We start from the raw sequence: 13,618 nt of genomic DNA, 5'->3' as shown, positions 1-13,618 counted from the left end.
AACCCAGAACGAGAGTACTTGAAGAATCTAAACTTGGCAACGATTTATCATACATAAATTAATAAGCGGAAAATGAGCAACTAATTGCATTAGTAAAATGAGAAAGTGATTAATTTGGCTTCCAAGTTAAACCAATTTTTGCTTCTAAGTCTCAAATAAAAAATATACTTATGTTACGTTACATTATTGCTCTGCACAAAAAAAAAAAACAAACATTCTTCAAATTAACACCAAAATAAACAATTGATACAATGAAATGACACCCAATATTTGGCAGCCGGTACAAAAGGTAAAAAAAAAGAAAAAAAAGTCAGAATGAAGAAATTAGAAAACAGAGAGAGGCATGCAGATGCAGCTCTAGCATGTTCTCAACTACGTACACAGAATATTTATTTAATTTTATTCCATCCCATTGCATTGTACAACTTAACTATACAAATCCGGAAATTGATTATCTTGGAGTTCATGACTGATCACGAGCTGAGGTTCGAATAGAATTCTCCATACTAAGTTTAGCATAGATTCTGGCTCTAATGTCCCTGCCCGACTCCACCCTCTCCATAGGAGGCTCTTCGTGGCAGTCATTGACGGTCCATAAGGCGGCACGTGGGGAGCGAAAGACGGCACGTGTGAAAGAGTGTTGAAGTTGGACATTCCGCATGGAGGCATAGGGAGAAGGAGAAGAAGGAGGGGAGTCCGAAAAGGAAGAGTTGATAACCGAAGTGGGAGAGGAGGATTCGGAGTGCGTGAGGAGACGGAGTTGGTCGGTGGTGTGTGCGAAGAAGCAGACCCTGCGACGGCAAGCGGTTCCGTCGTTGCAGAGCTGGGTCCGGTAGCGCGAGGGGTGGAGCCAGCATTCGAAAACGCCGTGCGCGAACTGACAGGTGTCGCCCCGGTTGCAGTTCCCCTTCCGGTAATCGGGGCATGCGGTGGCGGAGTAGAGGAACTTGCGGGGGTCCCGGCGGCGGGCCTTCTCGGCGGGGTGGGCGTAGGGACAGTCGGTCCAGTCGTGGGACCTGCCACGTGGACAGTTCCTGACCTTGAATTCGAACATTCTGAAATGGTCGGAAGAGAAAGAGAATGGGGAGAGTGGTCCTCCGTCTGCGTCCCAGTGAGGGATCTCAAGCTTCGGAATCATGGTTTAGGATTTAGGATAGAGTTTGTTTGGTTTGGAACTTGGAACTTGGAATTGGGTTACTACTATAAATATATAGTGAGTCAGAGTCACGATCGTATGGTGCGGGGAAAGGGGGCATGCGGTTTCTGTAACCAAGGTTGAGTCAATCACAAGTTACATCAAAATATCTACTCTCCACAATCCACATGCCTTTCTTAGCTTTGTTTTTTTCTCAATTCCCAAACAAATTTCAATTATTCATACTTACTATCTTACTCTTAGCCACGTCTGTGTGTGTGAGGTGAGCTGTACTGGCTACTCATAAAGGAATAAGCCCTGTTTGGACTGAAATACCAGATTTTCTTTTCTAAATGGAATAATGGTTTGTTAATCGTTGGACAGTTACAGCTATTTGCGCCTAATGCTACACATATTCCTATCCAGGATTATTTCCAATTTAATCTATATATTTATTTAAGTTTCTAAATTTAGACAAATTAATATGTCTTTCACATTTATTTTTGACAAATACTATTACATTTCACTATTCATTTCTATCATACTATTACATGTCATTTTTCAATGGCATCTAATTTAGGACAAAATATATTTACACTTCTCTTTACTAATAATTTTTTTTTAAACATCCTTCTAATTTCTTCAATTTTCAAATATTTATCATCGAATAAACTTTATTTTTGGATTTATTTTTTGTTAACCACTTCTTCTTTCAGCACCCTCTCTTCCTCCTTCCCCGTCATTCAGCAAACGTGATATTTAATGTAGTCAATGAAATTATGGAAGTTTTTATTATTTTTGACTGAAAAAAATATATGTAAAGGTTTAAAACAAATTATTAAGTGAGTTGTAAAAGTAAAATCTAAAGAATGAAAACGACAGGTACATAATTAGAGTTTAAAAAATAATGACATGTGAAACACAAAAAGGTTAAAAGTATAATGAAGATGATGATGGAGTAAAAAAAGGTTTATGTTGCTTTTTATATATAAAAGAGTATTTTGGTAATAAAAAATATAGAAAAAAGGGTTTAGGTTCTAAATGCACTCCCACTGTAATTTCTAAATTACTTGGGCCCGTGCTATTCGCACTCCTTTTTTCACTCTCCACAACTTATATATTTTTTAAATTAATTTTTCAATAAAAAAATAAAAAACTCTTTACAAAATCGAGTCTTCATAACGTAAAATTGTACAGAAACTAATTTTTATAATGTAATTTTGTCAAGTTAAACTACTCATGACTAATTTTTCATTGATTGATACCACCAGACATAATTAGAGTATACACCGTACAATATATCTTTCAACCAATCGGCGAGAGTCGATGGTCAAGAAATGCTCCAAGATTCAAATCTGAAAAATCATTAACATAATTATCTGTGTTTCTAAAAAAAAAAAATTGGCACTTGTATGTGAGTCTCAAGACTCATAATCCTCTAAAGTCTTAATTGCTTTGCTTTATATGATGCATGTTAGCTTGGCTGATTTGATCGCAAAGGTATGTCGAGGCATGAACATCCCATGCATAATCTGCACATCTATCAAGATTGTGAAAAAGATTAAAGTATGTCACATTCATGCATGTGAAATTCTTGTGTATAAAGCTATTGCAACCGACCAAAAATGTAAGGAAAGTTATAACGATTAATTTCGACTTGGACTTGTTATCTTAATCTTAATAACATATAAAACAAAATTAATTTCATTAAATCAGTAACATGCGAAAAACAAAGTAGTAAAGTGTTGTGGAAGAAAAACAAATACAGATGCAAGAACACAAATGGAGGAGTAAGAAAGGAGCAATGATGGACCAATGGAGGCGAGGAGCAATGGGGTTGAGAAAGAAGAGTAGAGTTGGGGGTGTGAAGAGAGGGTGGTGAAAGGGGAAAGAATTTTTTTTTTAAATAGGGGTTCGAGGGGGAAGGGTAGTTTACAGGTGGTATGTAAATTTCATAATAATAGGGGTTTGAAGAGTAAAAGGCCCAAATTTGTAATCTCGGCCCATATTAAAGGCTTGGGCTTAATTGTTCATTTGATCATTCCAATGAATGACCTGTTCTAAACCAAAAGCCGAGAACGAATGAGTTTTTGCCTTTTTGCTTCCCCCTTCACTGATCTCTTTAACTACGTTACAGCAAAACTAAACTAACCGGTGGTTTTATGTTGGATCCCAGACATGTAGTGAATTTAGATAACATTCACTTTTGTTTGGTCCATTACTTTGTTAAATTCACACATGCATTATTAACTTAATAACTTGTTAGATCCTTAGCAGCGTGAAGGGAAAAACATTGGTTATTAATTGTTTCCCCTCCTTAATGATATTTCTTTCTTTTTCAGTGTCTTCCACACTCTTTTAGTTAAGTCAACCCAGTCATCATTAGAGAATGATGGAATCGTTGTTAATAACTGCAAGTTTCAAGGAGGAGGCCCCCAATGTGTGCACAAGCATGAGGCTATATTTGGTTTACCTAACTTGCAAGGAATGTATTGTAACAATATACATTAGATCAGCCCATACCAACAGATAACGTACGCTGAAAAAAATCATTTTTCGTTTATCTCAAATGGAATATTTAGCAAACCTTGCACCATGGCATATTTTCTGGCTAAAGTAGCAAGTATCATTACTCTAAATGTGCATTAAGTTCCCCAATATATAAATGGATTGAACAGCTATGTCTACCTAACTACTGCAAAACCTTCAAGTCTCGTGCGAATGAATCAGCGGTAATGTTAAATTAAGGTTCTTCCTCAACCTTAGGCTTCCGTTCCAATTCAAGCATTGCTTATCTGCAAGACAAAGCAACAGGGAAGGAAAAATAGAAGCAAAACAGAAAAGCAACTTTTTGTCCTTCCCTTTTATTGGGATTATTTAAAGGGTCTTTAGGCTTTAACAGTAATCAGTTATGAAATTCATTTGAGACGAAAAGTTAACGGCATGCCCACAATGGGGTTCTCCTTGATTGATTAGGCTGGTAGGCCCCACAATTTTTCGTAGCCTTCACTCACAAACTTGTGAGGCAGTGTCCGTGTGTATATATATATCGAAGAGGTTCTGGTCCTTTGGCTTCCCAAGCAGAGTCTCCAACTTTCACTCCCACTGCAAGCACAGCACCTATTTCTTTCTCCGTAAGAAAATTGTTTTCACCGTGAGTGTTCTCATAGTGAGTCATATTTCTTTAATGTTGAATTGATATATTTTTTTTCCTCCTAATTGAAGGTCTCCTGGTTGATTGTTGTATTGGATTGGAAGTCTGAAGAATCTATGGAAAACTTGCAGAAGATCAATGCAGGAAACCACTCTGAGGCATGCACTTTTACTACCCACTGTTTAGCAACTTTTCATATGCTTGTGTTGCTTTGCTTAATATGTAACTATTCTTTCATATATCAAAAGTAGATATTCACAAAAAAAAATCAAACAATTCATTAAACGCCTTGCCTTAGTTGATCTTCAATTTTCCAGCTGTGTTTTTTGATGTTGCTTATACATATTTTTGAATTCTACACCTTGGTAAAATCTAATATATTACTATTTAACCCACATCAAGCTCATGCTCATGCAGTGGTCTCACCTTTTCAAATGCAATGAATATGTGTCATTTTCATTTCTTCTATTGTTTCATGAAATCTTTATTTTTTTCACACACTAACTTGAGAGTTGTGATGTTTTTTCCCCTTATTTCAGAAGGCAACAAACAAGGGATGCGTTTCCACCGAAGATGAGAACATCATAATAAACCCCCAGTTCGATGATGGCCTGAACAATTGGTCTGGAAGAGGCTGCAAGATTGCATTACATGATTCCATGGCAGATGGGAAAATTCTTCCAAAGTCTGGTAAATTCTTTGCATCTACAACAGAACGCACACAAAGTTGGAATGGAATTCAGCAGGAGATCACTGGAAGAGTGCAGCGCAAGCTTGCCTATGAGGTTACTGCTGTAGTTCGGATATTTGGGAACAATGTTACCACTTCTGATGTAAGGGCTACTTTGTGGGTTCAAGCACCAGATCTTCGAGAGCAGTATATAGGCATTGCCAAGTTAGTGTCTATCTTAATTATTTATTACTGCGTTTCTCATAGACTCTAAAGTATATGACTCGTGTTTATTATTCTAGTTAATTATTCATGAGAAATGCTAACCTGTACACTTATGATACTGGTGAAGGAATCAAAAGTAGAAATTTTTTTATAGAAAAGTGTATCAACACATTCTCTGGTATGACTTTATAATAGTTTTCAACGAAATCTTTTACATATTAATTCTCTAAACAATGTTTTTAGCTAGACCCATTATTTATATATAAAAGAAAAGAAACTTGGTGCAGTATTTTATGATGAATAATTGATATCAGAATGCTCCTATAATTGCTGATTAAAAGCTTGTGTATTTAAAGTGTGCAGGCAACAGATAAAGATTGGGTTCAAATGCAGGGAAAGTTCCTTCTAAATGGTTCCCCATCAAAAGTTGTGGTGTATTTAGAAGGTCCCCCTGCAGGCACTGACATTCTTGTCAATACTTTGGTTATAAAGCATGCAGCTAAAACACCACCTTCAACACCCCCGGATTGTGAGGTTAGGCTTTCGAATTATTGTCTGTAAATTACTTTAATATATAAAATTAGCAATTCCTGGAATTTCTGCGTTCATTCATTGTTTAAATTAAAAAAAAAAAAAAGTGACTATATTTTCTCCACATATTGATATAATTTTGTTGTATGGCCAATTATGTATACTACTATGTCACAAGCACCTAAAGATTGGTTTGTTTATGCAGGGTGCTGCTTTTGGTGTTAACATAGTTGAAAACAGTAATATGGCCAATGGCACCAATGGATGGTTTCCTCTTGGTAATTGTAATTTGAGCGTTGGAACTGGTTCACCACGTATAATTCCCCCAATGGCAAGAGACTCTCTTGGGCCTCATGAATCCTTAAGTGGGCGCCACATCCTTGTAACCAATCGCACACAAACATGGATGGGACCTGCTCAGATGATCACTGAGAAATTGAAACTCTTTCTAACTTACCAAGTATCTGCTTGGGTTCGAATTGGTTCTGGATCAACTGGGCCTCAGAATGTGAATGTTGCCCTTAGCGTTGACAACCAGTGGGTCAACGGGGGACAAGTTGAGGTTGCTGATGACAGGTGGCATGAAATTGGTGGGTCCTTTAGAATTGAAAAGCAACCATCTAAGGTTATGGTTTATATTCAAGGTCCTGCTTCTGGTGTTGACTTGATGATTGCTGGACTCCAAATTTTTGCTGTTGATAGATATGCAAGGTTTAAATATTTAAGGAGACAGACAGACAAGGTAACAGCTAGGTCTATTTCAAATCTTATATTAGGCTTTTAAATATTTTTACTCTAAATATATGAATAAATTTGGTTTTAACCTCAACTTTATCTCTTATATCATTCAATTTTTCAGTATACTTTCATTGACATGTGGTAAGTTATCAAATATCTTCATCCTGCATTCATAGGATATGTGATCATTTACATTCTTTCCAATTTTTCCCTGCTTCTCATTTGAAATATTTGTCACTTGCTGCAATGTAGATTCGTAAGCGTGATATTATCCTAAAATTCTCTGGGTTAGACTCAATTGGAAATCTTGGAACCTTGGTGAGAGTTAGACAAATACAAAACGATTTTCCAATTGGATCGTGCATTAGTAGAAGCAACATTGACAATGAAGACTTTGTCGACTTCTTTGTAAAACATTTTAACTGGGCTGTGTTTGGGAATGAGTTGAAGTGGTATTGGACTGAGCCACAACAAGGGAATTTGAATTACAAGGATGCAGATGAAATGTTAGACTTATGCCAAAAGAACAAGATAGACACCCGAGGTCATTGTATCTTCTGGGATGTGGACGGCACCGTTCAGCAATGGATCAAATCACTAAACAAAACTGATTTGATGAAAGCTGTGCAAAACCGCTTAAATGGCTTATTGACTCGCTACAAGGGCAAGTTCAAGCACTACGATGTTAACAATGAAATGTTGCATGGTTCGTTTTATCAGGATAGGCTAGGAAAGGATATAAGGGCAAACATGTTCAAGACTGCACATCAGCTAGATCCATCTGCTACCCTTTTTGTGAATGACTATCATGTTGAAGATGGATGTGACACGAGATCATCCCCAGAAAAGTACATTCAACATATTCTTGATTTGCAAGGACAAGGTGCCCCAGTTGGGGGAATAGGAATTCAAGGTCACATAGATAGTCCTGTGGGGCCTATAGTTTGTTCTGCCCTTGATAAATTGGGCACTCTTGGAATACCAATATGGTTTACTGAGCTTGATGTGTCTTCCACAAATGAATATGTGAGAGCTGATGATCTAGAAGTTATGTTGAGGGAAGCTTTGGCACACCCTGCCATAGATGGTGTCATGCTATGGGGATTTTGGGAGTTGTTTATGAGCAGGGAAAATGCACACTTGGTGAATGCAGAAGGGGAACTCAATGAAGCTGGGAAAAGATACCTTGCTCTCAAACAAGAGTGGTTGTCTCATAGCCATGGTTATGTTGACGAGGAAGGGCTATTCAGCTTCAGAGGCTTCAGTGGAACATATAACGTGGAAGTTGTGACCTTAACACAGAAAGTTTCCAAGACATTCGTTGTTGACAAGGGTGACTCGCCACTGGTTCTAACAATCGATTTATAAGGTCCTGATTCACCCTGGCATTAGTGTTTCTTGGTTGTGTTCTCATGCACTCGTGGTTTTAAACATTTATTTTATTCTTTGTGCGGTTTGCTGAATACAAAGGTTGGTTATGTATTGTTATGATTGCTCGCTGTCGCTGGATACTACCATTCTGGAAAAAAAAATAAAATAAATTTACTGATTTTGTTCCTAAACTAGTTATCACCACCCTGATTAATTGATACACATATAACAAATGTCTCTTATCCTTAAATTTTCCATTTATTGTTTTTTAAATGCAGGTATATAAACGTTTAGTTCAAATAGATGAGTCTAAACGGCTTAAAGAATCAAACCAACTAACTCTCCTAACTTATTGTGGGCCAAGCTTGTACGGACCGCCCAACTTTTGAGTTAGAATTGATTAAACAAAAAATATAAACTAAACTTAACCTATATAACGACAATACACATCAAATTTGACATACTTCTAATTCTACATTTTAGAAAGAAATAACTTAGTACTTGTGCTATGTACGAAATAAAATGATTTTCTAATTACAAATAATTTTATATGTGACAAATAATTTAAAAGGTTAAAATAAAAAACATTAATGTTGTTATTCAATGATACAGCTAACTAAATTAAAATTTGAACTTAAATAAATGGGAATAATTATTTTGTTGTTATTAAAATAAATAAAATTTATTTTATCACATTAAATAAAATTAAGTATTTTATAGGTGAAATATGAATTTAATTCAATTTTTTAAAATCATAAAAAAAACTTAGTTAAATAATGACACAACTGTATTAATAAAAATATAAATTTGGAGAAATAAAAAATAATATAATTTATGCATGACTGATAAGTTAATGTCATTTACTTCACCGTATTTTATATGATATATAACACATAGATACACACATCAATTAGTTAAAAATATTTTTAAAAACTTGAATGACTCTTAATATAATTAAAAAGTATAAACTGAGAAATAATAATAAAAAGGAAATATTGTGGTTTAGAGAAGTATTTTCAGTTGGCTCATATATAAACTTCCTTTTTAATATATAAATACACTCCTTTCTTTTTCATTTTTTAATCTTCAAATACCCTTTTAATTAGTTTTCTGTTTTAAATAAATTTTATTTTAAAAAATATTTTTTTCATTCTCCTTCCTTCATCTTTCTCTAATCACTTTTTTCTTGATTTTTTTTTCTTTTTCATTTTTTTTCTTCAAAAATTAAAACAGTCATACTCTATTTTTATACTTTTAAATTCTATTTTTTTTTACTTTCTAACTTCATTATTTTTTAAATTCTAATTTCATTTTATTTTTATTGTTCTCTACGTTGAATACAAGGTATGAATCAATGAAAGGGAGAGAGGCAAATCAGAAAGAAAAAAAAATGTGAGCTAAATGTGAGAACAAGTAAATGTCAAGAAAGACTCGATAAATGAGGACAAAGAGAATTAGTGAGTAAGGTTGACAATCTTAAAATTATATGTTTTAGAAGAATAATTACAATTGTTAAATTTTAATTTATTTTGAAATCATGGAAAATGGAAAAGAAAAAAAAGGATTGCGGATAAAAAAAGGTGAATACTTTACCAAAAAAAATAATAATAATTAAACGTCAGAGACAACGAGGGAGAATGGGAGTCCATGTGAAATGGAAATGTGAGTTGTTGGAAAAAAAATTGAACATTAAGTGTAAGGGACTTGTAAAATCAAAAAATTAAAAATAAATTAAAAAAATTAATTACATTTAGAAAAAATATACAAGAAAAATGTATTATTAATACAAAAGTTGTATATATAATAAGCTTATTAAGTTGGGTCTTTGGAGATAACTAGACATGCATCTTAAAAAAGTTGATTGAAACTTATTGTCTTTTAATTATATTTATCATTATAGTGTTGTTTTTAGTTAATATAAGATTTTCAACACAGCTCTCTCATATTAATAATTAAATATTTTGAACATGAAGTTAATCGACTAATATCACCTTATGATTGGACATTTGTGAGTGATTGAATAATAATCAAATAATATATGATTTTAATATGTTATAATACAATCTTTACAAAGTAGATCAATTCATTTCTCAATCTTATAAAATTATCTTATAGGATTAGAATTAGGCATGACAATGGGGGTGGGGGCGGGTTTTATGTTCCCCACATCCGCTCTTGCAAATTTAAACTGTCCTCATCCTCGCCTCTGATATTTGTTGGAGATAAAATCTAGGTATCTATCATTGTCCCTGACGAGATTTAGATTTCGTCGTCCCGCCCATGCCCTTACTCCTGGACCCTTTTTTTTCTTCTTTTTTTTTCTTCTATTTCTAATAAATATGAAAATATCTTTTAAAAAAATAAAATAATACAAATTTTTACATATAAAATTTTTTAATTTTAATTTATATATATATATATATATATATATATATATATTTATAATTTTTTAATTATATTATTAGACGGGAAAGTACCCCTCTATATTCGATTTTATCAATCACAAAAAATCTAAATCCAATCAAAACGATTTTTTTATTATATCTAAATGGGAATCAGGTATCCACGAAATTGAATAAATTGTCCTGGAGATTATTTTTTTCACTTGTATATAATATTATAACTTTTTTCTATTCCACGTGGAATCTTACATCGTAGACGACAACTTGGGTTAGGCACTAGAGTTAAATACAAAAGGTCCTGGCCCATCCGTTCCGACCAGCATGAAACATTGAAACCGATATTAATCAATTAAAAGCAATAGATTTTTTCTTTTCCTCAGAAGCAATTTTTTGGTGAATTATTTTTAATAAATTCTTATTCTAGATTGGTGTTGTGGCAAACGTTAAAAATAATGAACCGATGAAGTGAAAGAGTCGAGAGTCCAATAAGAATCGATTGGAATTAAAAGAGATGATGAAGTAGTAGAATTTGTGTTTCAAATCAAATAAAAAAGTTGAATCAACAAATTATTTTTTTTCCATATCTAACAGAAATAACAAAGTATAGATTTTTCACGATTCTGGTTTTGATGTGAATTTCGGATCGGCATCAGAACTTGCCCATAGTCTTCTTAATTAGGTAACTCCCAAGTCGCACGTGACAATAATGGGATCGCAACGCACAATTATGAGACAGAGGACTATTTTTTTTTTAACTAAAAGACATGTATCGTCTCTTCGTCACATGATAAAAATAATCAAACCGTGTTTATGGATAAAATTTATTACAGATAATAAATGAGTAAGTTAATTAAATACTCGCAAATAATAAAAATAAATAATTTTTTACCCGTTTATAAACAAAGCAGAGGTAAGTATGTTGGTATTCATATCTGCAGGTACTCGTTTAATAACATTTCTTAAATATCCTAATTATCTTTGTAGCACATAATCCTAAAACTACACTTTCTCATCTTATTTTTTTTTCTATAGCTGCACAGCCCACCCATTAGTTATCAAATATTATGAGATTGAATTATTGTAATTTTGTGATATAAGACTTTCACTTACTTGTGAGATTGATGTATTTTAAGTTATTGATTATCTTGCTTTTTTATTATTATTTCAACAGAATTAACGTTAATTACAAGTTCAAAATTAACATTAAATTTTTGCTTTTAATATTTCAATGACATTAAATATAAATTTAAAATTATTTATAATATAATTTTTTAATTTCTTTAAAAATTTATAAATATTCATATTCATGAATACCCGTTTCACGGATACCTGCATAGGTATGGAGCACATATGAAATCAATTTTCATCCAGCAAGGTGAGGACAAGTTTACTATTACCCGTCCCCATGAAGTTTTATTGTCATCCCTAATCACCATATCAGATCCACAATATCACAATGTTATATATCATAAGAAATAAAATATATTAGAAAAATTTAATTAAAATATATTGAATTGATTTTTTATTACAATTTTAGTTTTCATAATTTTTAAAATTAAATAATATTAATCACCCATTAACATATCATTTAAAATTGCACAAAAAAATAATAACATGTATGGATATATGTGGTTGATATTTTAACACAATTTAAGACACATATATTACTAACTTGTCATAAAAACCGTATTTAAGCCTTCTAATTTAAAAAAAAAATATATAGTCTGATCAACAGTATATATATTTTCTTTACTTAATCATTTAATAAGAAATTATGATACATAATTTTTTTAATTGTTTTTATAAGATTATTTAAAAGCATATATAATAATTTGTTATTAAATAATATATAAAAAAAAACAGGTTTATTTCTCCAAGATTTAAGAAGTTAGTCTTTCTTAATTAAATGTTTCTTATATGAACACACAAATTAAAAAAAAATCTCTAATCATGAGAAATAATATAGTTATCAAGCATATATATTACCATACTAATATCATACCTTATTGAACTATGAGGATTAACATAGAGCGAGAGAGTTGAAATAGTATATATAAAATTTAGGATTAAAATTCAATAACATCATTTTTATAGATAAAAAAGAAACAATATACATCCCATTGGTTAAGTATCATCTATATTTAAATATGATTGAAATCATTTAATTTAAAGTAAACAGTTTGATCATTTTTGAGAAAAATATAATTATAATTTATAAAATGAATTAATTTATATAAATAAAATATTAACTAATAATTTTATGAGAACTTATAATATATAATTAAATTAATGAATACAATAAAACTAAATAAACATTATATTAAAAATATATCGTTGAATTAAACAGAATGCATTATGAACAAACATACTTTGTTGGGTTAAACCAATTTAATTGATAATGTTATTTGTTACGCAACGTAATTTCTTAGTGTAATTGATATCAAATTGTGATGTGTAATTCTGAGTGACATGACTGTAACAGCTCATTCACATTATATGATTAGATGGTGATGTGATTGACAAAAGTTAAAGCTGCAATAATGAATGCACCTTCACTGTTCATGTATACTCGATGCTTCATCCCACAACCATGTCATCCCGGTCATTTTAATACCATAACATATGTTCTCACATGGAATTGTTTTGATATCGACTTTTTTGCAATAGATATGGAATTTTTTTACTCTTCTCTGCTTAGTTAGTGCTCAGTGATATGATTCTTGCGAGGAGTGTATCTTAAAAGAAACTTTGATATTTAAATTATTTTTTTATTTTTGGTATATTGTTTAATATTTATAAAGTGTGTATCTTTTTATTCGAGATTGGGTTATTTTTTTTCCTGGATATTCAATCTGTTACGATCTTAATGTAATAATAAATATTATTTTAATCACATTTTTTATTAGATAGATCTTAGGTCAATGTGGATATTACGTCATACATACGAACATCATCTCAATGGTTTATGTTCTTGACGGAATTTGTTATTTCGACTAGGTTGATACATCATTACAATAAATATTATATATAATAATATATAAAAGTGTTATCATATATATAATATATATAAGTATATATCAATTTAATATATAATTATAAAATTTTAATGTTTATTTTAAATAAGATTTAATAATATATTTTATATGTTATTATAATTTATATTTACACTTTTTAATAACATATTAAAATATATATTATTATATGATAATTTATAGGGATATATTTGATGCTTCATTTGAAGGATGTCATGGTGTATTAATAACGATATCGCAAAAGTGGATGACGTGCTTGTTCATGTGTGTTAATATGAGCTTTTACCCTTTGTAGGCCCAGGAGAAAGAAATAGAATAAAAACGGGAAGATAGATAAATAAAATGAAAATAAATAAGTGT

General features: G+C 31.8%; 2 protein-coding genes across 2 annotated transcripts; one reads left to right on the top strand and one right to left on the bottom strand.

Annotated features, from left to right (window-relative positions):
• Positions 1 to 200: 200 nt before the first annotated feature.
• Positions 201 to 1,266, bottom strand: LOC109797838 (zinc finger CCCH domain-containing protein 23). The gene has a single exon (XM_029271174.2). It carries the CDS (start codon positions 1,136 to 1,138, stop codon positions 464 to 466), a length of 675 nt encoding a protein of 224 aa, XP_029127007.2. The 5' UTR covers positions 1,139 to 1,266; the 3' UTR covers positions 201 to 463.
• Positions 1,267 to 3,882: 2,616 nt separating this feature from the next.
• LOC109797123 (endo-1,4-beta-xylanase 1) lies at positions 3,883 to 8,015 on the top strand. Its single transcript, XM_020357043.3, has 6 exons — positions 3,883 to 4,269; positions 4,361 to 4,447; positions 4,829 to 5,184; positions 5,541 to 5,718; positions 5,921 to 6,457; positions 6,706 to 8,015. The coding sequence occupies exons 2-6, from the start codon at positions 4,406 to 4,408 to the stop codon at positions 7,819 to 7,821; spliced, it is 2,229 nt and encodes a 742-aa protein (XP_020212632.2). The 5' UTR covers positions 3,883 to 4,269; positions 4,361 to 4,405; the 3' UTR covers positions 7,822 to 8,015.
• Positions 8,016 to 13,618: the final 5,603 nt, after the last annotated feature.

The sequence above is a fragment of the Cajanus cajan genome, chromosome 6 (assembly GCF_000230855.2).
Source record: "Cajanus cajan strain Asha chromosome 6, NIPB_CcT2T_4, whole genome shotgun sequence".
NCBI lineage: Eukaryota > Viridiplantae > Streptophyta > Magnoliopsida > Fabales > Fabaceae > Cajanus > Cajanus cajan.
Note: the sequence above shows the minus strand (reverse complement) of the source record. Positions and strands in the feature narration are given on the sequence as shown.

Bases quoted from the DNA above. Each gene is read 5' to 3' on its own strand.
- LOC109797838 (XM_029271174.2), bottom strand. From the start codon at position 1,138: ATGATTCCGAAGCTTGAGATCCCTCACTGGGACGCAGACGGAGGACCA.
- LOC109797123 (XM_020357043.3), top strand. From the start codon at position 4,406: ATGGAAAACTTGCAGAAGATCAATGCAGGAAACCACTCTGAG. The intron at 5,185-5,540 runs GTTAGTGTCTAT...GTGTATTTAAAG, and splicing joins CAGTATATAGGCATTGCCAA to TGTGCAGGCAACAGATAAAG. The intron at 5,719-5,920 runs GTTAGGCTTTCG...TTGTTTATGCAG, and splicing joins CAACACCCCCGGATTGTGAG to GGTGCTGCTTTTGGTGTTAA.